This window comes from Dothidotthia symphoricarpi (genome assembly GCF_010015815.1).
Source record: "Dothidotthia symphoricarpi CBS 119687 unplaced genomic scaffold P153scaffold_6, whole genome shotgun sequence".
NCBI lineage: Eukaryota > Fungi > Ascomycota > Dothideomycetes > Pleosporales > Dothidotthiaceae > Dothidotthia > Dothidotthia symphoricarpi.
This window is the reverse complement of record NW_022985013.1, coordinates 768,603-793,733: the sequence shown is the minus strand read 5'-3', so window position 1 is coordinate 793,733 and position 25,131 is coordinate 768,603. Positions and strand designations below refer to the sequence as shown.

At 49.4% G+C, this 25,131-nt stretch overlaps 11 protein-coding genes across 11 annotated transcripts; 7 read left to right on the top strand and 4 right to left on the bottom strand.

Moving 5' to 3' along the window:
* Nucleotides 1-442: 442 nt before the first annotated feature.
* P153DRAFT_197253 (ATP-citrate synthase (ATP-citrate (pro-S-)-lyase)) lies at nucleotides 443-3,591 on the bottom strand. Its single transcript, XM_033662467.1, has 6 exons — nucleotides 3,372-3,591; nucleotides 2,960-3,188; nucleotides 2,785-2,901; nucleotides 2,537-2,726; nucleotides 1,386-2,481; nucleotides 443-1,337 (listed from the first exon to the last, which is right to left on the bottom strand). The coding sequence occupies exons 2-6, from the start codon at nucleotides 3,127-3,129 to the stop codon at nucleotides 904-906; spliced, it is 2,007 nt and encodes a 668-aa protein (XP_033525900.1). The 5' UTR covers nucleotides 3,130-3,188; nucleotides 3,372-3,591; the 3' UTR covers nucleotides 443-903.
* A 632-nt stretch (nucleotides 3,592-4,223) lies between these two features.
* P153DRAFT_286351 (ATP citrate lyase-like protein subunit) lies at nucleotides 4,224-6,087 on the top strand (the record flags this gene model as incomplete). Its single annotated transcript, XM_033663460.1, has 3 exons — nucleotides 4,224-4,664; nucleotides 5,016-5,230; nucleotides 5,283-6,087. The coding sequence occupies 3 exons, from the start codon at nucleotides 4,224-4,226 to the stop codon at nucleotides 6,085-6,087; spliced, it is 1,461 nt and encodes a 486-aa protein (XP_033525899.1).
* A 999-nt stretch (nucleotides 6,088-7,086) lies between these two features.
* Nucleotides 7,087-8,097, top strand: P153DRAFT_421553 (FAD/NAD(P)-binding domain-containing protein; the record flags this gene model as incomplete). The annotated part of the gene is made up of 1 exon (XM_033672320.1): nucleotides 7,087-8,097. The coding sequence occupies one exon, from the start codon at nucleotides 7,087-7,089 to the stop codon at nucleotides 8,095-8,097; it is 1,011 nt and encodes a 336-aa protein (XP_033525898.1).
* Nucleotides 8,098-8,173: 76 nt separating this feature from the next.
* Nucleotides 8,174-9,033, bottom strand: P153DRAFT_383610 (uncharacterized protein; the record flags this gene model as incomplete). Its single annotated transcript, XM_033670253.1, has 2 exons — nucleotides 8,174-8,188; nucleotides 8,338-9,033. 2 exons carry the CDS (start codon nucleotides 9,031-9,033, stop codon nucleotides 8,174-8,176), a joined length of 711 nt encoding a protein of 236 aa, XP_033525897.1.
* Nucleotides 9,034-12,699: 3,666 nt separating this feature from the next.
* P153DRAFT_311947 (glycoside hydrolase family 105 protein) lies at nucleotides 12,700-14,601 on the top strand. Its single transcript, XM_033664825.1, has 2 exons — nucleotides 12,700-14,236; nucleotides 14,287-14,601. The coding sequence occupies exons 1-2, from the start codon at nucleotides 13,163-13,165 to the stop codon at nucleotides 14,371-14,373; spliced, it is 1,161 nt and encodes a 386-aa protein (XP_033525896.1). The 5' UTR covers nucleotides 12,700-13,162; the 3' UTR covers nucleotides 14,374-14,601.
* A 406-nt stretch (nucleotides 14,602-15,007) lies between these two features.
* Nucleotides 15,008-15,490, top strand: P153DRAFT_383608 (uncharacterized protein; the record flags this gene model as incomplete). Its single annotated transcript, XM_033670252.1, has 1 exon — nucleotides 15,008-15,490. The coding sequence occupies one exon, from the start codon at nucleotides 15,008-15,010 to the stop codon at nucleotides 15,488-15,490; it is 483 nt and encodes a 160-aa protein (XP_033525895.1).
* A 608-nt stretch (nucleotides 15,491-16,098) lies between these two features.
* P153DRAFT_383607 (uncharacterized protein) lies at nucleotides 16,099-16,518 on the top strand (the record flags this gene model as incomplete). The annotated part of the gene is made up of 1 exon (XM_033670251.1): nucleotides 16,099-16,518. The coding sequence occupies one exon, from the start codon at nucleotides 16,099-16,101 to the stop codon at nucleotides 16,516-16,518; it is 420 nt and encodes a 139-aa protein (XP_033525894.1).
* A 330-nt stretch (nucleotides 16,519-16,848) lies between these two features.
* On the bottom strand, nucleotides 16,849-18,161 carry P153DRAFT_365084 (uncharacterized protein). The gene is made up of 2 exons (XM_033667757.1): nucleotides 16,972-18,161; nucleotides 16,849-16,907 (listed from the first exon to the last, which is right to left on the bottom strand). Exon 1 carries the CDS (start codon nucleotides 18,088-18,090, stop codon nucleotides 17,062-17,064), a length of 1,029 nt encoding a protein of 342 aa, XP_033525893.1. The 5' UTR covers nucleotides 18,091-18,161; the 3' UTR covers nucleotides 16,849-16,907; nucleotides 16,972-17,061.
* A 69-nt stretch (nucleotides 18,162-18,230) lies between these two features.
* Nucleotides 18,231-19,898, bottom strand: P153DRAFT_394834 (Arginase/deacetylase). Its single transcript, XM_033671344.1, has 2 exons — nucleotides 19,536-19,898; nucleotides 18,231-19,487 (listed from the first exon to the last, which is right to left on the bottom strand). The coding sequence occupies exons 1-2, from the start codon at nucleotides 19,665-19,667 to the stop codon at nucleotides 18,408-18,410; spliced, it is 1,212 nt and encodes a 403-aa protein (XP_033525892.1). The 5' UTR covers nucleotides 19,668-19,898; the 3' UTR covers nucleotides 18,231-18,407.
* P153DRAFT_365082 (uncharacterized protein) lies at nucleotides 19,889-21,648 on the top strand. Its single transcript, XM_033667756.1, has 4 exons — nucleotides 19,889-20,191; nucleotides 20,245-20,331; nucleotides 20,404-20,900; nucleotides 20,950-21,648. Exons 1-4 carry the CDS (start codon nucleotides 20,183-20,185, stop codon nucleotides 21,575-21,577), a joined length of 1,221 nt encoding a protein of 406 aa, XP_033525891.1. The 5' UTR covers nucleotides 19,889-20,182; the 3' UTR covers nucleotides 21,578-21,648.
* A 396-nt stretch (nucleotides 21,649-22,044) lies between these two features.
* P153DRAFT_335854 (N-alpha-acetyltransferas-like protein 15) lies at nucleotides 22,045-25,036 on the top strand. Its single transcript, XM_033665674.1, has 4 exons — nucleotides 22,045-22,336; nucleotides 22,383-24,350; nucleotides 24,407-24,505; nucleotides 24,555-25,036. Exons 1-4 carry the CDS (start codon nucleotides 22,255-22,257, stop codon nucleotides 24,908-24,910), a joined length of 2,505 nt encoding a protein of 834 aa, XP_033525890.1. The 5' UTR covers nucleotides 22,045-22,254; the 3' UTR covers nucleotides 24,911-25,036.
* The last annotated feature ends 95 nt before the right edge of the window (nucleotides 25,037-25,131 follow it).

Below are 25,131 nucleotides of genomic sequence, written 5' to 3'. Positions count from 1 at the left end.
TCCAATGACCGTGAGCTTACATACAGCGCGAAACCCATGCACATTCGATCAAGGCAAACATGGCGTGCTAAACCTGCTAACCAACGCGCCAGAAGCTCACTCCTGCCGGCCTAATGGGACCAATCTAGCCCCAAGTAAGCGCAATAGACAGTTAGCCTGCAGACTCCAGCACGGGAATCGGCTCCATGGAGCCATTGCCATGATCTGACTGGTTTTTTTGCAAGCGAGACGGTCCGCATTTACCTAGTGGTGAACCTCCCGCGGCGGCTAGTGAAAAAGCCACAATGAGGTTCGCGGGCTAGCTGACACAGCTTTAGAGTTTACCTAGATGCCCTCATCCATTGAAAGCACGTCTGTTGTATTTTACTCGCACTCCGAGTTTCAGATTTGTGTCGCGATCCAGCATCAGGGTTGTGGAGTGAGAGGCTGAAGAGAAGTGGATACGAGGTTGGAGTGAAGAGGTGGAGACTGCGTGTTCCAAGACTCGGGTCAGCAAACAGTGGACCAAGCTACATGTGACTTAGCCTGTACTTGGAATGGACACTGACCGGTGAAGAAAATATGTCACTTATTGTCTGACATTGTACCTGCATCTGTCCAAGTTTTGCGGCACAGCCATCTTGCGCTGTCTTCTCCGAAGCTAATGCGAGTTAGTCGGACGAATTTGATGGCCCTTTTCGACCCGAGGTTGCACTCGAAGCAAATCCACCACTGCGGTACATGTATGCTTGTTCGTTTGGCATTAAATACTATATCATCGTCACGGCTACCTTCGTAGCCTATGTTGCTACATGACCCGCAAATCTGGGCAAGAATTTGTCTACCACACTCAAAACGCCTATCGAGGTCTTGGATCAAGCGACCTGAACCTGATATAACCTTCCCTTTTCTTTACTCATAAATCTAAAGGCTGACCTCAACACGACCCTCGGCACCTGGAGCGCCACCCTGCAGAGAGGGGAGGAGGTACGTGATGTCGTCCCAAGGATGCCTGTAGAGACCAGTCCTCAACCTCTTCTGGTCAAGGAAATGGGCAATCAGACCGATACTGCGACCAAGCACGAAGAGACCGTTGAGAACACCCATTCTCAGGTAGTCCTCAGCCTCCTCGGGTGTGAAAGAGCCGCTGTTGCGGACGAGGTCCACAAAGCAGACAGCGATGCAACCGTCAACATTGAGAATGAGGTTATCCTTCTTTGATGTTGTGACGGACTCGACAGCAAGAGCGTAGTCGAGCAACTTGGTGCTGGGGAAATGCTTCTTCACGTACTCCTTGACGAGCTCGACGCGGAGATCAGGGTTGTTGCGGGACTTGATCCTGTGACCAATACCAGGGACTGGATTTTGTTAGTGATTGCGATATGTGGTTGAGAGCAGAAACTTACTCAGCTTGTTCTCCTTCCTCATTGTGTCGACAAAGTCACGAGGACTGAGACCCTTGTCAAAGGCCTTGCTGAACTCCTCAGCAGCGCCGTCAAGGGCACCACCGAATCGCGAACCAATAGTGAGGAGACCGGAAACCAAAGCGCTGATAAGATCCTTGCCAGCACGTGTGGTAATGATGGTGTTCATGGCACCAGACACAGCTGGACCGTGATCGGCAGTCAACATGAGCACCATCTCAAGGAAGCGGCTAGCGTAGTCGGGCAGACGGCGACGGAACCAAAGCAGAGACATGACACCACCGATACCAATCTCCTCCCTGAAGACATCAGAGATGGGCATGCCAGCGTACAGCAGCTCTTGACCACGGTCGTCAGAAATTGTGGAAATGAAAGCAGCAGGCTTTCGGATGAGACCAAGCTCCTGCGCCCATGAGTAGTCAATGGGAATCTTGGGGACACCTGGCTCAGCCTTGGGCTTGATGGTGCCGTCCTTGACGAGCTTCTCGTAGACCTGAGCGAGTGTGCCAGGCATCTCCTCGAAGGTCTCTGGTACGTAGAGACCAGCATCCCTCATTGACTTGTTCTTGGTCGCAGCAGTCTCAAGTTGAGAGTTGGCGAAAGAACCGGCGTGACCGAACTGGACCTCGGTCTTGAGCATGCCAGCAACGGTACCGATAGCCCAAGCGACAATGGGCTTGTTGACCTCGCCAGACTTTACAGCCTCGATGACGCGGTATTCCTCAACACCACCAACCTCACCGAGCAGCACGATGATCTTGCAGTCGGGGTCAGCCTGGTAACGGAGGACGTGGTCGATGAAGGTGGTTCCGGGGTACCTGTCACCACCAATGGCAACACCCTCGAGCACACCGTCTGTTGTGTTTGCAATGATGTTGTTCAGCTCGTTGGACATACCACCGGACTTGGAGACGTAGGAAACCGAGCCAGGGCGGTACAGCTTGGAGGCCACGATGTTGTCCATCATACCACCAGTGTTGCCGATCTTGAACGCGCCGGGCTTGATGCCACCGACGGTAGCGGGTCCGATGATGGTGATGCCCTTCTTCTGGGCAACGTGCAGGATCTCACGAGCACGCTAGCGAATGTTAGGACTGAGGAGGAGACGCAGCGCATTTGTGGTTTAGACTTACTCGCTCAGGCACACCTTCAGCAATGATGGCGATGGACTTGATCTGAGGGAACTCCATCAACTCCATGGTGGACTGGAAGACGGATCGCGACGAAGCGAAGTTGACGACAGTGTCGACATCACTGTGCTTGGCAATGGCCTTCTCGACGGACTGGTAGACCGGCAGCAGAGTCTCGCTGGTTCCCCAGTACCTGCAAGCTGCAGTCAGTATTGCAATGGCGGAGGGGGAGCCCATGGCTTGGCACACACATTTTGCTCACGAACTGACCACCGAATGTGTAGATGATACCGGCGACCGAGGGCGTCTTGCGCTTGCAGATGAAGTCGAAGTCGAGCATGCCCTGCACGGCACGAGGCTGCAGTCCACTGCGCGCATCCTGTTAGACATGCTTTTTGGTGTTGTGTAGCCACGGTGTTTCCTTACTAGACGAAGCATCGTGTCTTGTCGTGGAAGAGTGTGTGGGCCGCTGGCGGGCTCATTGGGCGGCTGGGAGCTGCAAAGCGGCGGATGTTGTCATTGGCAGAGGGGCCATCGCTTGTCGACGTGGCTGCTTGCGAGGGAGTGCTCCCAGTAACGGGCGCGGCGGAGGCCATTGTGGACGGTGATGCGTCAATTGACACGGTGAATGTTCAGTTCAGAGAGGCAGAGCAGGCTATAAGCCGGGTTGTCAGTCTGGCTCGAATGGGTGAGTCGGCGGCGCTGATCAAAGACAACTGGCGGTCTGACGTGAGGGCTGAAAATGGAGGGGGAAAAGTCGAGGGAGCTGGGGCAGGCACGCAATGTCGCGGCAGGTGCAATGGGTCACGGCGAGGAGGGAGCGAGAGAGGGAGCTTACCTTATGAGTGCAGTACCTGGCGTGGCAGAGCTGGTGCTTGTATGAATGGGGAGAAGGTTGCGAAAGACGATCGTGCGCGAGTGCTGCGAAAGATTCAGTATCTGTCCGCCGGCGGACGGTGATCGGATCCCTGCTTTGTTGGGGCGCGGCGCTATGCCATAAAGTCCGGGCGGTGAACGGGGAGCCGTCGGTCGTACTGGCTGCCATTGTGTCTCGGGGAGGGGGTCGGCGGTGCGGGCAGGGGTGTCGTGACGTCTCTGTCAGCAATTGCAGCTGTTGATATCGCGCGCATCTTGTCCGCCGGCTTCTGTTGGCCGTCATCTACGTCTGCAGGCTGTGGCAGCTATCGGGCCCCTGCCAAAAGCGCCCTGAAATGTGCTGGACCATTGTTGGGGCTAGTGGTGGGGCGGCCAATGCTTAGCCCGCGTTTTGCCCATCCTCAACCCTTGGGCCACGGGCTCAACGCAGAAAAAACAGCAGACCGCCAGCTGCTAACCCCCTCAGTAGTTGTCTGACACGCACGCAGCCCCTCGTCTTCCACTCCTCATCGTTCTAGCAGCCCTGCGCACCATCAACTCCCAACCACATATAGGTACGTCCCACCAGTCCAGGGTGTGTGCTTTTTGTCTTTCGGCTTCCATCGAATCCCGATCTCTTCCACAGCTCGGACTTCCACTTAAGGATACCGTTGCGATATCGTCGGACTTGTCGTCGGGTATTGGCACCGCAAATCCCTGGAACGCTCCTTCCCTCTTCCCATCGCACCTGCCCTCGCGATAACTCTTTTGCTCCTCCATCGTTTTTCGCGACCTCTTTCACTCACCACCTCCAGCTTGACCATCATATTACACAATGTCTGCCAAAGCAATTCTCGAGGCCGACGGCAAGGCCATCCTCAACTACCACCTCACTCGCGCCCCAGTCATCAAGCCCACCCCTCTGCCAGCATCTTCCACACACAACGCGCCTTCCAAGCTTGCGTCGCTGTACTTTGCAGCTGATGCCGACGTCAAGGGCGTGCTCGACCAGGCCGAGGTCACATACCCATGGCTGCTGGTTCCCGGATCAAAGTTCGTCGCTAAGCCAGATCAATTGATCAAGAGGCGAGGCAAGAGCGGTCTCCTGGCCCTGAACAAGCCGTGGGCGGAGGCTCGCGAGTGGATCGAGGCGAGGGCAGGGAAGCCCGTAAAGGTCGAGACTGTCGATGGTGTTCTGAGGCAGTTCTTGGTTGAGCCCTTTGTTCCCCACCCCCAAGACACCGAATACTACATCAACATCAACTCAGTGCGAGAGGTACGTCGTTCTTTTATTTTCCGTTGTATTTTTCCAGTGGTTTCGGAGAGAAAACGCTTCCCCGGTCGGTTTCGAGCTTGCAGTGGACATTTTTGTCTGCCGTTTGGTTGAAAACTCGCAGTGGGTGGCGCGAATGGGAAACCATTCAAAACCCACGGGCGCGCTGTCTGGTTTTGTTAGACGGCCGGCCGGGCGAAGGGAAACAAGTTTGACCCACTTCTGGGAAGCGCCTGCTCCTTTGCGATACGCACGTCCACTTTCACATGTCACTGAGCATGCGTTTCTAATTTCCTTCCGTGGTGTTGCGGCTCTCCTCCACATTCCGACACTTTTACTAACTGTTCTGCTTAGGGTGATTGGATCCTGTTCACCCACGAAGGTGGTGTTGATGTTGGTGATGTTGACGAGAAAGCTGAGAAGCTTCTCATCCCTGTCGACCTCAGCGAATTTCCTTCCAATGAGGAGATCGCTTCCACTCTTTTGAAGAAGGTCCCTGAGGGTGTGCACAATGTTCTCGTCGACTTCATCTCGAGGTTGTACGCTGTCTACGTTGACTGCCAGTTCACGTGAGTTCTCCACTCCCTTACATACTAAGCACCTGACTGACCTATCTTGAAGATACCTCGAGATCAACCCTCTCGTTGTCATTCCCAATGCTGATGCCACCTCAGCGGAGGTTCACTTCTTGGATCTTGCTGCCAAGCTCGACCAAACTGCTGAGTTCGAGTGCGGTGCCAAGTGGGCTATCGCTCGCAGCGCCACTGCTCTCGGCATACCAGTTGCTCCCTCCAAGGAGGCTAAGACTACCGTCGATGTCGGCCCGCCCATGGAGTTCCCTGCTCCCTTTGGTCGTGAGATGAGCAAGGAGGAGGCATACATCGCTGAGATGGATGCTAAGACTGGTGCTTCCCTTAAGCTGACCATCCTCAACGCCACTGGTCGTGTCTGGACTCTTGTTGCTGGTGGTGGTGCTTCCGTCGTCTACGCTGATGCCATCGCCTCTGCTGGTTTCGCCAGTGAGCTTGCCAACTACGGCGAGTACTCCGGAGCTCCCACTGAGACACAGACCTTCCACTACGCCCGAACTGTTCTTGACCTCATGCTTCGTGCCCCTCAGCACGAGGAGGGTAAGGTGCTGTTCATCGGTGGTGGTATTGCCAACTTCACCAACGTCGCCTCGACCTTCAAGGGTGTCATCCGTGCCCTGAGGGAAGTCTCTCCTCTCCTGGTTGAGCACAAGGTCCAGATCTGGATCCGACGTGCTGGTCCTAACTACCAGGAGGGTCTTAAGAACATCAAGAACGTCGGTCAGGAGCTTGGTCTTGACATGCACGTGTACGGCCCTGAGATGCACGTCTCAGGTATCGTTCCTTTGGCGCTCATCCCTGGTAAGACGACGGATATTAAGGAGTTTTCTGGTTAAGCGCGCGATTTGTAACATAGGTCGGACGTCAAGCGGACAGTTTATGAATCATGGCTAGACAAAGATTTGCATTTGGGAAGTCATGGGTGGAGTAATTGTTTGGGCGAACTTGTCACCTTCGTCTAGACTTGACTGGCCCGTACAACGGGCGAGCAGCTCTCAAATATAAGATTTAATACCCTTCCTTGTTCATGACTTCAAGTATTCCAGTTCACGTTCTTCGATTGCAGGGCATACTTGCGGTCCCGTCATTAAGCGTACTTACTGTCGTCGATGCCTTGTGAGGTCGCTCCTTCCCAGAACGAAAGGCTATTGAGTGTGTTTTGCCACTCAGATAGTCAATCACTCCGAGTCAGCTATCACTGGCCATCATGTCTTTCATCCGCCTTGGTATCTCAACAAACTCTACACCACAAGAATCTACATGTATCTGTATCGCGCTTAATACTTAGAAAAAGGCGGTTCCTTACGTGTCACAAGCACCCGACCGCTTATGCTTTCCAATAAGGCGGTTGCTTAGATCGTATAACAAGGCGTTCGCTGACATCTTACAACTAGTCCTTTGCTTTGAGCTTCCGGGGCGCTAATTGAATATGGAAGATGGATTATGCTCTCTCATCCATTGGGTAGGCAAAGCCAGGGGGGGTAATAGTGCTTATAGACCCAACTGCAGTAGGTCACTCTTACATGCAGACCAGATGTCAGCGAAGCCTTCTTTCCTCCGCGGAGAGTTCTCAATGTTCACGCTCTTGCGCCAACAATGATATCGAGGCCGCTGGTCGGTATGTTTTCCTATTGTACTCGGTGGCTGAACGATATGTTTCTGCGGGCTTGCGGCGTGCGTGACTGGATTGGAAGGTAGTAGAATGTGTATATAAAGCTCTACTGCATTTCTGTTTTGTAAACTGAGATTATATACACCTTGAAATATACACAGGCGCCCTTCACTTACCCTGAGATTCCTACATTATCACAACATCAGAAGATTGAAATACCACCATGGCTACCCGTCCGGAAATCGTCGATGTATTGGTCGTTGGAGCTGGGCCCGCTGGTCTGAACGCAGCACTCACGTTTGCTCGCACTCGCAACACGGCGATAGTCTTCGACTCCCAAGAATTTCGCAACGAGGGAGCCACGCATATGCACACCGTAGCATCGCGCGACCATTACGACCCTAGCGAGTTCCGCAAAACAGCCAGAGAGCAGATCGAGACTGGATACGAGACGGTCTGGTTCCAGCAGTCTACGATTACCCATGTGACGAAGAAGAAGATCGGCCAAGAGGAGTATGATGGCTTCGAAGTCACAGACAGTAACGGCCACACGTATCAGGGAAGAAAGCTGATCCTGGCAACGGGCTCACAAGACGTTCTCCCCGACTTGCCGGGGTTCAAGGAGAATTGGCCACAGCATATCTACCAGTGTCTGGCCTGCGATGGATATGAGCAGCGAGGCACACCGATCGGTTTCTTGTCCTTTGACCATCCCGGATGTGCGCATCTGGTGCAGATGGCGGCACGCTTCGACCCGCGACTCACCATATTCGGCAATGGACCGCTACCAAAGAGCGAGACCATGGAAAAGTCCCTTGAAGTTGCCTTAGCCTTTGGAGCACAAGTCGACGAGCGCAAAATCGTTCGCCTCATCAATAACGGCCCATCCCATACAGACGGCGTCACCATCATATTCGAAACCGGCGAGCCAGCCACGCTCGGTTTTCTCGTTCAGAGGCCCGTCTGCGTCAACAGGGCTCAGCATCTCATCGATCAGCTCGGCGTGGAGACGGTGGACCCGGCCATGGGTGGGCATGTCAAGATTGTGAACCCGATGTTCAATTCAACGAGTGTTCGGGGCGTATTCGCAGCGGGAGATACGATGGGGATGATGAAGCAGATTGCCATAGCCATGGGTGAAGGTTCCAAAGCGGGGGCTGGCGCGGGTTTCGAAATCATGGGAGAAAGGGCTGAAGTTGCAGTCAAGGCGCACAGGGAGAAGGGGCAGCCATGAATGTAGACAGTGAGATGGGGAATGTGAAGCGGATTGCAGATGTAATCGGGGCTTTTCTCATCACGGGTTACTGTAATCAGATCTGCCCTGACTGTACCGAGATGTCAGTTGTGATACTCTTCATTGGCAGATATGATAAGCATATGAAATCTAACCATACTATACATTGAATCAAGAACATGTGTAGACACTTACTGCATTCCTACTACTAGCCTCGCATCTGAACTATCTCCAACCTACCCACCGCTCTAGCATTTCGTCATCCACGTCTCTCACCAACACATGCACATGTTCCAAACTCCGCACACTCTGCAGGTTCGTCGTGTTCTTGAACCATATGACCCTGCTACCCTCCCTCTCTTCACCGAGACTCAATCTGAACTTCTCGTCTACAAAACGATCAACCAATTTCCGACCTTCCTCGTCCAGAGCCCCGTTCTCACCCACCGACAGCCGCCCCTTCAACCACACAACGATGTGCTGAACGCCAGGCTCGAGCGCATATGGCCAATCATTCCGGAGGACCTTATAGTCCCTATCATCAGCAAAAGGCGTCTGATCACATATCTCGAACTTCAACTCTCCATCGACATCCTCGAGGGGCTGCCAAAGCAAACGCTGCTGCAGGAGATAAGCAGTCGCACTCCCATATTTCTCCTTGACGTGTGCTGTCCATGCAAGATATGCTTTGAGGGCAGAAGGCCAGCGCTTCAACTTGTCTAGTTGTCCACTCGAGATCAAGGTATGCAAGTGTTCCCATGAATGGGGTGTGAACTGTGCATCCGTGAGGGTGAGCTGTTTCCAATCGAGTGGTGTGAGAGGGAAAGGAGGGTCGGCCCGAGGAAATGGTAAGGCTGTAGGGTCTGGATTCGACTTCCATGCCGCCTGGAAGACTGAGGGCAGGGATGCTTCGTCGATACCAAGTCGTTGTGCCATTGCGGGCCGAATGCTAAGTGAAGGACGGAGTAACTTTAGGATAGACGGCTGCATGCTATTGAGAGTCTGATAAAGAATCAAACGCTATCACTAAGCCCTGGATGCATATGCTTCTGTTGTGATGTTAAACCATTTTGTTCATGATTGGTAGTGGAGTCGTTAAAAACGGATCAAAGCAGTGGACCAAAGTGGGACTGTGTCGTCCGACTCGGATACGGCAATCGCGAATACCGCACAAACTGGTCAAAAGCCGCGCGACTAACCCTAATTAGGCAGGCAGCCAGCTCTAATCAGATAAGTTAAAAGTTCTCCTAATGCAAAGGGGTATTGCTTAGCATTAGTTTCAACCTTAAGAACGTTATAGATATGCTTGTATACTAAATTTTATTAGCTTAATACATTAACAATACCTCTTAAGGGTAGGGAAGAGCTTTAATTAAGTATTTATCTATATCTAGCCTACTTACAGAAGATAAATTAAGGCTAACACTGTGCCTTAACACTGCTGCTGCTGCTAGTAACGCTACCTACAGCAGCTTAGCTATACTGTATTAATAGAGAAGCTATATACTAAGAAAACAGTAGCAGTAGTTTACTGCCTATATAAGACCTTAGATTATAAGGTTAGTGTTGCATTAGGAGTATTAAATTAGCTGCGCTGTCCTATATACTGCCTAATAATATTCTGCCTAGGTAGTAATAATTATTTAACCCCTAAAATAAGTAATACTTTACTACCTTAAAGGATCTTTTTACTAGAGAGCCCCTAAGTAAACTACCTAAGTTAATAAAATATAAGTTTAGGATAGAGTTAGATTTAAACGCAGCATTACTGCTAAAATAGAGAAGAATAGGACTACAGACAAAGCTACTAGCTAAAAGGAGTAATTAGTATATAGTAAGGTTAAAGGCCTATAAAATAGCTTCTTAGGAGAAGAAGATTAACGTATACTAAATAATTAACAATTGTACTAATTAGGTTATAGACTGCTCTAGTAAGCTAAGAATACATTAGGGGTATATAATAGAGGGAAATTATAGACCCCTAAATAATAAGGAGATAGAGAAAATTATAGGTATCCTATATTAGATAATTAGCAATTAGTAGCAGCAGTAAGCTACTGTTATCTAAGCTCTAAAAAACAGCTGTTAGGTACTAGTTTTAAACTTTAACTCCTTTTAGCTAGCTATAGAGGAGGCGTTGTATTAATATTTTATTTAATATTATTCTACTAACTAGCTAGTTTTAGGTAGGTAGCTCTAGCAGGCAGCTTAATAGTTATTTTAGTAGGTATATAATGTTAAGCTTAAGTTTACCTTTACTTCTAGGTAGTTCTCTAGCTTTAAAAAGTAATAGGGGATCTTCTATAGAAGGCTTACTAATTAAGCCTAAAAGCTCCTAGCTAATTAGGTTAGTATTATTAATTTATTTTTAAGGTTTATCTAATAGTATTTATAGGTTAAAATAGGCAGTAATTAGTACCTAGCTGCGTATATTCTAAATATAGATAAGACGCTAATTCTATTTAAGTATTTAGATAGTTATACTTACGCTTATACTAGTAACTATATAGTCTCTAGGCAGAGTATTAAATTAGGCTAGGGTAAGCGCTAAGCTACGTTAATACTATACATCTTTACTAACAGCTTTAAGCCTATAAAGCTAAAGATAATCTTCTATAGCTCTGCTAAGGGAGACCTTAAAAGTTAAGAAGATTTTATATACAGTAACGTAGTAATAGTAGAGTTTAATAATAAGGTATATAATAATAAGGAGAGTTTCCTAAGCTAGTTAAAGAAGGAGTTTATACCCCTCTAGTCTGCTAATAGGTATAATTTCCTGCTTATATTAGACTAGGTAAGCTTCTATTAAACTAATAAGGTACTTAACTTACTCTGTAAAAATTAGACGTTACCTACTATTATTTCCTTTAGCTGTATATCTCTTATTTAGCTGCTTAATACTGTAGTTAATTAAGCCTTTAAGGTAATACTACAGTACTAGACTAAAGCTCTTACTACTATTAAGGAGAGCCTTAGTAAGATAAAGTTAATTAAGGACTAGCCTCCTTAGCGCTAGTAGAGGCTTATAACTTACGCTGTTAGTAAAGCTTAGAAGGCTCTTAAGCCTAAGCTTATAGTATAATTATTCTAACAGTATAGGATCTTATTACTAGTTAATAGCTTATATAATAGTAAGCTTAAGATTAAGAATCTTATATAGGTAAGCTTTAATAGCTAGTAGACTAAGATAGATAATTATTTAGCAAAGCTTATAGCGTTAGAGGCCTTATAGGCAGTAGCTAGATAGGATACTAATAATGCAGAGGGTAAGTTTATATTAGATAAGGAGGTTAAATAGGAGTTTCTAAAAGGTAAGGGCAGTTAGTACGTACTATATAAGTTAAGTTCTTAAAGTACTAATAAGATTACGCAGCCTAAATAAAAGCCTATAATAAGTAGGCTAAAACACCTAATAAATATAGAGGTATAGACTATAGTAAACTTATAAGAAAACCTTAAACAGCGTAGCTTAAAAGGCCTACTAACGTATAAGGCTAAGCTTATTAAGCTGCTAAAGTTATATAACGCTAAAGAGTAAGCTTAGTAGAGTAGGTAAGGTAAGGCGTAGAGCTAGTTAGACTTATAGAGTTACTATAAGGTTTTAAAGCTTTTAACTGCGCAAAAATCTAGCTAAATTAGTATAAATTTATACTGCTCTAGAGTAATTTACTAGGGGCGTAGGCTTTACTAACTTATTTTACTGCTATATAGATAATAGCTCTAAGTTTAAGTTTAGCTAAGTTAAGTTTAGGCGTAAGGTTAGATATAAGGTTAGTGTTATAGATAGTATTAAGATAGCTGTTTAAAATTATTAAACTCTAAGTCTAATACTAAGGCTTATAATAGAACTTTAAAAGTACTTAGTCTTATATTTAAGCTCCTAAAGCTCTGCATCCTAATTAAAAAGGTAGGTAACTTAATAATAATTTTTTTACTGTAAGTTTATAATAGTTTGTACCTTACCTAAAAGCCTTAGCTACAATAAGAACAGTAGTAGAGTATAGTGTTATAATAAAGATAGATAGGTTAGACTTAAGAGTATAACTGCTAAATAAGCTATTAGCTAAGCTTATAGAATATTATAGAATACTTAATAGAACAGTAGAGCTTAATACCTAGATAGGTAGCTAGTACTGTAATTTAAACTATCTTAACTTCTTTAAATTCTATCTAAAACACCTATAATAATACAGAAACTTTAGCTATATATACAGGAGCTTATAAATAATAATACAGTTATAGAATAGCATTCCTACAGTACTATATTTAGCATATATAGATATATAGCTGTGTAATAATGTATTGATGTTGCTTAGTACTTTATGTTTAACGATCTGATTAGAGCTTGGCTGCCTGCCTAATTGGGGTTAGTCGCGCGGCTTTTGACTAGTTTGTGCGGTACAACGCCGATTGTAAATGCTGCGCGTATCGCGTTAGGGCCACGAGGAACGCAATTTCGATGTAATTGTTCTTCGATCCTCTTCGTACGTGCTTGCGTGGACGGTGTCGGTAGATGGTTGGGGCAAATTGAAGGAGCCAAGACGGAACAACTTGATAGGAGCGCGCCCAGCATTCCAAGCCTTTTCAAACCGCGGCTGACGGCGCCATTTGCGCCCCCCGCACACCGCTTCCACCCGCATTATCGAGTTCTTGGAGGGCAGTCTTCGAGACGATCAAGAGAACATCATGTATGCCAACCCCTTGGTGTTTGCGTACGTGCGTGAACTGTTTCTTGTTCCATCCTCCAATCCACAGTTTCTCCGCCTCCGTAGGAGCTAGCACCCTGTATTTCGCCCATGTCTCCTTCCGAAGTGGTCCATGTCAAGCAAAACGGAGATTTCGCTTGGCGTTCGTAGGCCTGAAACGTGGATGATCCCGTACACTTGTAGGGGCAAAAAGCATGGGTGTATATTGCGGCGAACGTGAAGGATCTCGAGGTAGTTTGATAAGCAATTGCTTAAAACCTTCGACCGCAATTAGCAGTGTATATAAAGACATACCGAAGTACATAATTTTTTATAACAGTGAGCTGTGGTTCTCTGTTTAAAATAATATCTTTTCAATCATGCATTTCCCAGCTCTGAGCCTTGCGCTTCTTACGTGCACTGGTGTCGCCCTTGCCGCACCAAAGGCAAACTCCTCAAAGCCATATTCGACATGGATGGCAACGTCGTTCCAATCGAAGGGGCAAAAGTTCGATAACCACTATGTGCCCGCTGTCACATTCGAAGGCATCCAGAAAGCAGCGACACTGCACAACAATGCCTCTCTTCTCGCCTACGCCTCTGACAAGATCTCCTCCCTTGTTTTGGCCAATGGCACGCTCCAAGGCTGGAACGCGACATACTACACGCTCGACGACATACGGATGGGAAACAACATCCTCTACTTCTGGAACTCGGAGGGCCGCAAAGAGAAGAAGTACGAGATTGCCGCAAAAGGTCTGAGAGATCAGTTGGATCGATGGCCCCGAACCGCTTCAGGTGGTTTCTGGCACCGCGCTCCGACATACGCGAATCAGATGTGGTTGGACGGAATCTACATGGCCGATACCTTCTACGCAACATACACGTCGTACTTCCAGCCGGGGAACATCACAGCATGGAACGACATCGCGTTGCAATTCGACTTGATCGAGACGCATTGCAGGAACCACACATCAAACCTCTTGGCCCACGGTTACAGTGAAGACAAGACCGCAGTCTGGGCTGACCCCGTAACTGGCGCCTCGCCTCACGTCTGGGATCGTGCTGTTGGATGGTACTTCGTAGCTCTTGTTGAGGTGCTCGAAGTGTACCCTACGAGTCTTCCCGGCTATGCCAGGATGAAGACCTACCTCTCGACCCTCGCAGACGGCCTGAAGAAAGCACAGGACAGCAAGGGCGGGTGGTGGTTGATCATGGACGAGCCATATCCTGGTATGGAGGGCAATTACATCGAGTCGAGTGGGACGGCCATGTTCACCTACGCATACCTCAAGGGCATCAGGCTGGGTTTGTTGGACAAGAAGTACAAGAGTGTAGCAACCAAGGCGTACGATCTGATGCTCAGCGAGTTTGTGCAACACGAGAAGAATGGAACTTTGAGCTGGGAGGGTACGGTCGAAGTTGGAAGCTTGAAGGGTGATGCGTCCTACGAAGTAAGTCTTTCAGAACCTTTTGTTGAAGATGGCGCTAATCTTTCTTCCAGTACTACATTGGTGTGCCTCTATCTCCCAACGACGGAAAGGGTGCGGGACCGTTCATGTACGCGGCAACTGAGTACGAGAGATTGTAGACAACGAGGCTGGTTGGATGTATATGCATTGTATGAGACAGTATTATAATGCGATTGATGTTGCCGAATTTGTGTTTAGGATGTCGAGTATGGTAGTGCACCAAACAATCTCGTAGGACTGGGGCTATATGCAGCTACCCGTCGCACCTTGCCTTTAGCATTCTGCACCAAAGAAGCGCGCCTCACGTCATCACAAACTCCCCTTCAGCCAAACATCAGCAATCAGCACACCTTCGAAAGCGTTTGCCTATTTGCCAAAACCTCGTAATACCTTGACTAAATAGCATAACTGCACTGTCGTCGCGGCACCTTCAATCCGACACCCTTGCCATAAATTGTAAAAATAGAACTCGGAACAAATCGCCCGGACAACCATGTGGGACCACCCATCGTCACTGCCTCACAGCAAGATCGCAGCTGCGATTGTAATTATAAGATGACATGCGTTACTGATCGTCGTATCCGCAAACACTCTTCATCTCCAACTAATCGTGCGTTTACACACTCACATCAAACAGCAGAGCTTTTAGCCACCATATAAGTTAGACTTCAAATTCACTGCACCCTCTGTACAAGGTAAGTTTTTTTCTAATTTTCCCAAAATACAACTGACTCGATAGTCTTCATCACCACGATGTCTTCCGTTCTGTCTTCCGCTGCCGCAAGCGCAACCGCATCATCATGCTCGACCGCCGACTTCACTCAGTTTCCCACACAAGACGTTGCCTGCGCAGTCGGTAGCACCCAGGGCATCCCCAGCAACACATCCGACGTCCTCAAATCCTGCTGCAAGTCTGCGCCCGTCGAGAGCTTCAACGGCGAATGCGGCTGGTATTGCCTGTCTGTTGATCAGGCAGTTGCGGATCTATTGTCATGCTTCATGGAGGGCGGTGTCTCGTCATCAAGCGTCTTCTGCAATAGCAACAATACGGCCACAGCAACGAGCAAGCCTGACAAGACTGGCAGTGCAACTGCGAGTGGAACAGGCAGCAGTACGGGTGCGGAAGAGAGCAAAGGTGCTGCACCAGCAGTATTTGCGCCCCAGGGTGTGAGCAAGACTGGGCTGGGGGTGCTAGCTATGATTGTGGTGTCTACGTTTGCGGGTGCATTGTTGTAGAGAGGTATCTCGAGGATGGAGGAGAGAGGGAAGAAAATGACGGGGTTGAGCAGTTCGACCAATATTATACCAAACACTTCGAGCCTGAAGATAAGATAGAAGGCCTCTCGCCTTGCGAACAACTTTAATCGATACTCGCATGATCGAATCATGAAGACCAACAAGCTTTCCACTACTCATACGACGATATTGCAAGGTGCGGCTTGGGAACTTCTCAATGCAATAGACCGGGATATATTGTGAGAGTATGGTTACTGGCTTGTTCATCTCTTGATATAACAGGGAGTGACTTTATTGTGGTGAAATCAAGGCGAATACTGATGATTCGAATGGCTATTCCATAAACACAACACGGAGTGTGTTGTGCAACAACATGTTCGACTATCCTACGTTGGACCTTCGCGCAAGTTGGAGTAAGACAGCAGGTAAAAACGACCGCGTACTGATTGTTTTGAGAGTGGCACAGTCGCGTCAGTGGCACTTCCCCGCCACCCCACCCAACATCGAGCTCGAGCTCCACTCTCACGCTTTCTCACTACACAGTCCAAACCAAGACACAACTAACTCCAACCCCAACTCCAAGACTGCCAAACCCTCACTCCCGCACAATGTCCGCAGAAGCCCTCCCAATAACGCCTGCCCGCTTCGCCGCTGCTCTCCAAGACCTCCCCATCTCATCGCTGTACGCAAAACACGCCGAGCTCTCCAACCAAATCACACACCTGGAATCGAGCAACAAGCAACTCGAGGACTTTGCGCGAGAAAACGACGACAGGGACTGCTACGAGGCGCTGCTGGAGAACAGACAGGTCATGCGGAGGTTCAGCGAGAGGAAGGACTTGATCAAGAAAGAGGTGGAGGAGGTGCGGGGCCTGCCTTGGATGCCGCAGGGTGAGGAGGAGATCAGGAAGGAAGAGGGAGATGTGGGGCGCGTGAACGGTGCAGTGGTGGGCCAAGAGCGGAGGAATGGTGTTGAAGCTGGTGCTGAGTCGCGAAATGCAGATGAGGAGGAGGGTGTGTTCTTGTGAGCTGATGGGATTCATGGCGCGCGTTACAGAACGACGTCAAGGAGATTCTCACGCCGGTGATCTCCATCCTCTAAGCGAGCGGGGTCTCATAGCATCTGGCGATCTGGGGAAGCACACGATCTATAGGATTGCGCATACAGTTCGTCACCTCTCCTCCAGTGACTCTGTTGAGCTAACATGTTTGTAGCGTTAGACTGAAAGTCACTTTGTTTCGGGATGGATAGTGGTAGGATGAGCAGAAGCAGAGGGCAGGTGTTCATGGTTGATCATTCGCTATGGGGTATGTGAACGCGAAAGTGCTACCACCCGTCTGATGAAGTCGAAATAATGGACAGGACCAAAACAAGTCATGTTATCCACGGAGACGCAATCACAGATTTCGAGTTGGTCTAGTTTTTTCCATCGTCAATTATCATTCATGTTCACTGGATGAGGTCTTCGAGATGAACCAACCTGCTCTCTTGAGATATCGTTTCATATCTAGAACATAACCAGTGTGCATTTCCAAGACGTTCGCTTCACGCCAGAACCAAGCTCGGGTTCTCACTCTTTCTTTTCCCCACGCTCTGGATAGTAACCCCCTGCAAACTCCAAACTCGCACCCTCGAACTTCTCAGTCTTGACCTGTTTCCACCCGCTCCAAGGCATCCATCCGCAGCGCTCGTACACCTGCACTTCAATCGTCGCAATGAAGCTCTCTCGACAAAAGTTCTTTAGGTGCCCATCAGGAAACGGACTTGCGAGGCCAAACCATCCCGGTTCCTTTGGCGCATGTGCGTTCAGTTCCAGCTTGTGGAAGTAGTTTGACACAGACATCTTGAAGGTCCGACTCTCCCAATCGTTGCTGACGCTCATGAATGGTGCAAAGACGCTGAAGTATGACACCGAGAATGGAGGCACAAAGTCCAGGTTCAGGGTTTCAGAACGGTAGCCTAGCATGTAGGCTGTCATGCCCAAGATCTGGCCACCGGCAAGACATACTCCTTTTTGAGCGTCGGCGTCCCAAGCTTGGACCCACATATGCGCTGCAGGGAAGCTGTTTGCCCAGTTCTTCTCCTGATGGATGTTTGCTCGGCCCTGGCGGTCTGCGATTGGATGGTCCTCGCCGAGAGGTGGGATACTGAGATTGAACTTGCAGGGCGAGCAGAGGGAGTGAACATGCCAGTGTAGAGGCAGCGGTAGATTGATGATCCATCCTTCGGGCGTGTTCTTGTCCTGTCTCCATGCAGTGAACGTGTCGCTCTCCGCTTCGAGACTCCAGTCCTCAGCTTTCAAACTGTAGGAGGTCGTGCCATCGCCCTTGCTGCGCATGTATCCCATGCCTGGTACTCGTAGTTCAAATGCTTTCGTGTCCGGGTCTGTCATTACGCGCTCAATGTTGTCGATGAAGTGTTCCCGTTGGAAGATGTTCTTGCCATTTTTGGGATAATATGTAAATGATACCATATGTGGCCGACTTGAGGCATTTGGCACAGAACAGATGATTAGAGCGATGTGAGAGCCGCTAGCGAGGTCGAACTTGGAGTAAAAACCCTCAAAATCGGCACTTAGATGGGGCGCGAAGTGCTCCATGGTGGTGCGATTGCTATTGACGTTTTGTTTAGCAAAGTGAGTAATTGTTGTGGTAGAGAGCCGATGAGGAGTTGATGTAAACTTGTACTCACGTACTCACGAATCATGACGTAGAGGAACTGTAAGCTTGGCAAATTGAAGCGACATCTTGACTTTCATCCTGTCTCGATATTTCATAGATTCATAGTGTTGTTTGTGTCCAGATATATCACCAGTCCATCCTTATCTTCCCTGCATGTAGGCTAAGTTTTGCTTTGTGCAGGTTCTTTCTCTTTTTGGAAGTCTTGAACAATATCGGCCAGACCTTCTGATCATATCTACAATTCATCCTTAACATCGTCTTGCTGCCCTCCAGTCCTCGCTTGCTCGACCAACCCCTTTCGCACAATACTTGTTAGGATCTCGTAAGCAACTTGTGCTGCGGCCATGGCCGTGGTCTCCGCGGCACCGTCATACGCCGGACTGACCTCTACAACATCTGCGCCAACGACATTCAAGCCTTCAATACCCCTCAAGATCCTGATCAACTCTCTGGTTGTCCAGCCTCCCGGCTCCGGTGTACCAGTGCCTGGTGCAAGGCCAGGATCAATGACGTCGATGTCAATGCTGAGATAGACGGGTTTCTCAGTACCAACACGTTTCATGATAGATTCAATAATCCCTTTCGCACCTATATCATCGATGTCATCTGTTGCAATGCGCATCCAGCCCTGCTGCGTGTCGTCGTCATAGTCGTCTGTGCCATCGCCCGACAACCTGGTTCTCAGTCCAGCGTGTACTGAGCTTCCATTTGCGATTAGACCCTCAGTTGCCGCAATCCAAAACATGCTGCCATGGTTGAAGAACGACTGTGGCGACGGATCATCGGGATCCATCCATGCAGAAGGATACTTCGCCGGATGCCAAGTATCCAGATGCGCGTCGAAATGGACGACTGTGATCGGCTGACCATACACCTCATTCAGTGCTCTCAGCGCCGGAAGCGCAATGCTATGGTCTCCGCCCAACGTGAGTAACTTGGGTCTCTTGAAGTACTGCACACCACTTTCTGTACTCTTCTGAGTTGGCCCTCTCTTGCCAAGTTCCAAGAATGCTTCGCTCATCTGTCTTAAAGCTAAGTTGTTATCGAACGGCGTGATTGGTATATCTCCGCAATCTACAAGTGTCGCCCATGATGTGTATGGATTGAGGTTTGCGCGTGGGTTGAAGCCGCGAAAGGAGGTTTGACGAGAGGAGCCAGCGCGGATGGCTCGAGGCCCGAATCTCGCGCCTGGCCTGTAGGAGACGGCTGTATCGAAAGGCGCCCCAAGAATGGCAATGTCATAGTTGGCCTGGGGATGGGTCAAGCAGCGCATGTGTGGGAGGTGAGCAAAAGTTGAGATGCCACTGAAGCCCCACTGTGTATCTGTCAGTCACTGCTGGTACAAATAATCTCACAATCTTACATCCGTGCCCCATTTCTTCTCTAGTTCGAGCAGTCGTTCTTGTGCCAGTGGTTCCTCCTCATGAGTATGGTGAGATGAATGTGACAACGCAGGAACGGATAGCGCTAGAACGGTCGCCCAATGCCACAACATGGTGAACTTGTCAAAAGTCAAAAGGATCTGACAGAAGCAATGGAGGGGTCCTGCATATGAATATCGCCATGAAGGATCGCTGTATTACGTATTTTATAGCGACCGTCTTATCACCGTGCAGATGCCGACCTCGCATCGCTCCCGCGCCTACCGTTGCGGGGCGTCCCGGAGCGGCAAGTCCATCCCGTTGTATATTTTGCAGTACCGAGCATCGGCAGCAATTGATGGCGAGAGCATTACTTGAGGGTAGAAAGTAGAAATTCTGCGGGAAATTGTAATGACGGAAGAGGGGGTTTTAGTCTTCGTTGATGACGTCGTGCAAGTCGCGTGAGTACGCGTACAACGTTGAAATCGCGTCCATGTTCGATTCGTCAACTTTTCTCAGCAACTTTCCTCGCTTGGGCGCGTTTGAAGACACACGTCTCACAGTTGATTCATCGTAGTTAGGAGTTGATTTTTAACACGTTATATCTAAGACATCAGAACATCCGAGGAACTCGTGGTGTTGAAGCAACATGCCTGAGGTAAGGACGCGCTCAAGCTCTGGCATGATGACAACCCAATTAACGCGTTCTAGCTCGCCGAAGTATCGCGTATCGTACACTATCTAAAGAAACATGCAGTCGGCAGGACGATAGAAGCCGTCAAGGCCCAAGAAGACGATGTGAGTCTATGGAATCCCCTATAGGGATTGAGAGATTCTCGCATCATCGAACAATTCTAAGTCGTTGTACAGATTATCTTTGGCAAAGTCGGAACCTCAGCATCCGCTATCAAGAACTCTCTGACAGGCAAGAAAATTCTCGATGCCCGCCAACAAGGAAAATACTTCTGGCTCGTCATGGAATCTGCCCCACATCCTCTGATGCATTTTGGTATGGCCGGCTGGATGAAGTTCAGCAACGATGACAACGCACATTACCGACCCCCTAAGCCTGAGCAAGCAGAATGGCCGCCCCGATTCTGGAAGTTTGTGCTCCAGCTGAAGGGGGAGCCGAAGTGTGAAGTGGCGTTCGTTGATGCGAGGAGGTTGGCGAGGGTTAGATTGGTGGATGCGGAGGCAGATCAGATGAGGAAGACGTCACCGCTGAAAGAGAATGGACCAGATCCGGTGCTCGACAAAGACATTTTGACTGCGGAGTGGTTGGGGAAGAAGATGAGGGGTAAAAAAGTTCCGGTCAAGGCGTTCCTTCTCAATCAAGCATCTGTCGCGGGTCTTGGCAACTGGCTAGTGTAGGGTTATTTTTAAGGTTGGGGTTCGAGATATGCTGACGGAGAACAGAGATGAAATCATGTACCAAGCAAGACTCCACCCAGAGCAGTACAGCAATACTTTCAGCGACGAACAGATCGAACGACTCCACAAAACGATAATGTACGTCTGCGATACGGCTGTCGAGGTCCTTGCAGATTCGGATCGATTCCCAGAGGACTGGTTGATGAAGCACCGATGGGGCAAAGGGAAGAAGGAAGCCCAAAAGCTACCAAATGGGGAGAAAATCACGTTTCTGAAGGTTGGCGGACGGACATCAGCAATTGTACCAAGCGTACAAAAGAAGACGGCAGCTGTTGCAGGGGATGTGTCTGAGGGCGCCGAAGATGACGAGGAGGCCAAGCCAAAGCGAGGCGGAAAGAGGAAGACCAAGACTGCTAAGGAAGAGGAGGATGAGGATGATGAGGTAGAGGTCAAGACATCTGCAAAACCAAAGCGAGGGAAAAAGAAGGCCGACGAAGAGGTCAAGAAGGAAGCTGAAGACGTAGATGAAGGAGAGAGTTTACCAGCTACCAAAAAGCAGAAGACGGCTACGAATGGTGCCGTCAAGAAGAGTAAGAAGACGAAGACGGAGGCAGTACAAGTCAAGAGCGAAGACACGACTGTGAGACGTAGATCTGGCCGTCTAACGAAGTGATTAATTTGTTGCTTGTTCTGTTCGGCAGAAGCATAGAATAGGAATATTGCGTGTTCAAACTTACACATCAAACGACTGCTTTGCTATTGCATGTGTTTCGTGTACTTACAGACAAGTAAAATATGTTGGTCAACTGTTAGGAGAGATGTTATACTTGCAATCGTGGTGAGGGGCTCTCAGCCAATCGAAATACCAGGAACCAGGGTGCAGCGAGATCATGCAACAGCTTGACAACTACAACTAAGTTTAGTGTAGGAAGCTTGTGCCAGAATTCTAGGCAGTATACGCCTTGCGTGCACTTAGACAAATTTTAGTTGTGTAGTTTTGCGACTTGTAGGAGCCACAAAGAATGTAACTTACTTCCAGCTTTTACAGTTGACCGAGAGAGGGGTGACATCTGAGGCACGTGCCTTGCGCTAATCGCGTACGACGATTTGAAGCTCCCCACATTGCGACGTCGTGCAGCTCTCAAACTGTCCGTCAGCCTTTCCTGCGCGTCTCTGTGCTTCTCTTGTGTCGCAATGATACTTTGCCCCTCTTGATCTCTCCCTCAATTACATAACCTGTCGCGTCAGGCCCTCCACGAGCTCCTCAGTCCACATATTTGATTCCGACCGGAAGTTGTCTGTGTGCGGAACCACCTCGACTCTCCACGTTTACGCCACATATTCGCAATTATGCCACAACCGCTGCCCAGCAAGGAGCAGACGCTCTTTCGCTCTGTTGTCAAATTCTACGAGGGCAAGCAGTACAAGAAGGGTGCGTCTGTTTGCAACCACGACCAACAGCATTCTGACCCCAACAGGCGTTAAGGCGGCAGAACAGATTCTGCGAAAGCATCCCAATCATGGCGACACACAAGCGATGAAAGCCCTCATCCTCAATTCGCAAGGCCAAGGCGATGAAGCCTTCACTCTCTGCAAGCTTGCCCTCAAGAACGACATGAAGTCGCACATCTGTTGGCACGTTTACGGTCTACTATGGCGTTCGGTCAAGAACTACGAGGAGGCAATCAAGGCATACAAGTTCGCGCTGCGGATAGAGCCCAACTCGATCAACATTCTCCGCGACCTGGCCCTGCTCCAATGCCAAATTCGTGACTACGACGGATACGTTGAGAGCAGGAAGAAGATGGTGCTGGATCGGCCGCAACTGAGGCAGAATTGGACTGCCTTGGCTGTCGCATACCACCTCGCTGGGAATCTCTCCGAAGCAGAGAACACTCTGGAAAAGTACGAAGGCACGCTCAAGCAGACGCCTCCTAAGACCGACCTCGAGCACTCAGAAGCCACGCTGTACAAGAACACAGTAATAGCCGAATCTGGGGACAAGGAACGGGCGCTGAAGCATCTGGATGAAATACTGAAGAGCAACCTGGATCGCAGCGCTGCACTAGAACTGAGGGCAAAATACTTGCTTGATCTCGGGCGGAACGAGGAGGCTGAGAAGGCTTACCGCACGCTTCTGGAAAGGAACAGCGAGTACCGCGCGAACTTTGATGGACTGGAAAAAGCGCTTGGCATAAGCCAGGCCAACGAGGCAGATACCGAGAAGCTGAAGGAACTGTACGAGTCGTACGCCAGCAAGAACCCCCGCAACGATGCCGCCAGACGGATACCGCTGGACTTTCTGAAAGGAGACGCCTTCAAGACTGCAGCAGACGAGTATCTGCGATGGAAGTTGAACAAAGGGGTGCCTTCGACCTTCCCCAACATCAAGGCGCTATACACCGACTCCGAAAAGAAGGCCATCATAGAGGAGCTCGTGCTTGGGTATGCCACCGATCTAAAGTCAAACGGCTCGGCGGAGGGAGAGACCAACGGCGCCGACTCAGATCGTTTCAAGCAGTCTGTGTTGTACTTTTTGGCTCAGCACTACAACTTTGTTCGGAGTCGCGATCTCAAGAAAGCGATGGAATACATAGATCAGCTGATCGAATTGGACCCCAAGTCTGTGGATTATCATCAGACGAAAGCCCGGATATACAAGCACACTGGCGACGTTCAAAAAGCCGCGGAGATTGTCGACTTTGCTCGAGGGCTCGAAAAGGGGGATCGCTACATTAACACCAAGTGCGCAAAGTACCAGCTTCGCAACAACGAGAACGAGAAGGCGCTGGATACGATGAGCAAGTTCACCCGCAACGAAACGGTCGGCGGACCTCTTGGGGATCTCCATGAGATGCAGTGCATGTGGTACTTGCTTGAAGACGGAGAGGCGTATCTACGGCAGCAAAAGCTTGGCCTAGCCCTCAAACGATTTACCGCAATAGCTGACATCTTCGACGTGTGGTATGAGGACCAGTTTGATTTCCACAGCTTTTCGATACGGAAAGGGCAGATTCGCGCGTACATTGACATGATTCGATGGGAAGACCAGCTACGTAGCCATCCGTTCTTTACACGGGCAGCCACTCAAGCGATCAAACTCTACTTGAGACTGGCGGACGATCCTCGTCTGTCTAACCCAGGCCAGGCCGACCTCGATAAGCTCGATCCCACAGAACGAAAGAAGGCGGAAAAGAAGGCAAAGAAGGAGAGGGAGAGGATTGAGAAAGTCGAGGCGGAGAAGAAGGCTGCGGCCGCTGCGAAAGCGACTGCCAAGGGCGAGGATGGAGAGACTAAGAAGGAAGACACAGATCCGGCCGGCGCGAAGCTGCTCCAAACTAAGGACCCCTTGGAGGCGACTTTGAGATTCCTGAAGCCCATGCTCGAGCTGGCGCCACTGAATATCGAGGCCCAGAACGTGGGCTTCGAAGTGTACCTGAGGAAGAGTACGATCTGGCCCCGTTGTTGATTTGTCGGGATCGTTTGCTAATGGTATATTCAGAGAACTACCTCCTCGCGATGAAATGTCTGCAGGCGGCGCGAGAGATTGACCCTGAGAACCCGAAGCTGCACGAGCAGAGCGTGCGCTTCCGTCAAGCGGGTGAGTTATTACCGATCTCTTTTACGATACTTCCAGCTAATATGTTTAGTCAAATCTCTCTCGGACCTCCCAGCGCAGACCTCGGATGCAATCAAAGAGTCATTCACCACACCAGCAGCAGACGCAGATCTCAAGACCTTCAACGACGAGTTCGCCCAGAAGCACGCCCAGAGCGCACCACACCTCCAGTCGGCATACAACACGCGTTATGTTCTCGACAACAGCACGAAAGGCCAGAACGAGAGCGATCTGAAGGAGACGCTGGGGCTGGACGGGGTCACGATAGAGCAGGCACAGGCGGGGTTGGCGCTGTTGGAGGAGTGGAAGAGCGAGGAGAGTGTGAAGGATGATTACAGGGCGAAGGCGGCGGAGCGCTGGAGCGAGGCTACCGTGTTTAAGAAGTGAGGGCCGGCCTGTATATTCGACGCCCGATCTATGAATGGGTAGTGCACAAAAGTTGAAAATGGAAGTACTTGTACCTATGTTGTAACGTAACGGCTCAGACATGTGACGGATGGTGTGAAGACAAACTTGAAAATATAATCACATTTCACAGCAATATTGTGGTATGGGCATGGAGTGTATTGCAAAGTATGGTATCCACTGATGTGTCAATACCTCAGGCG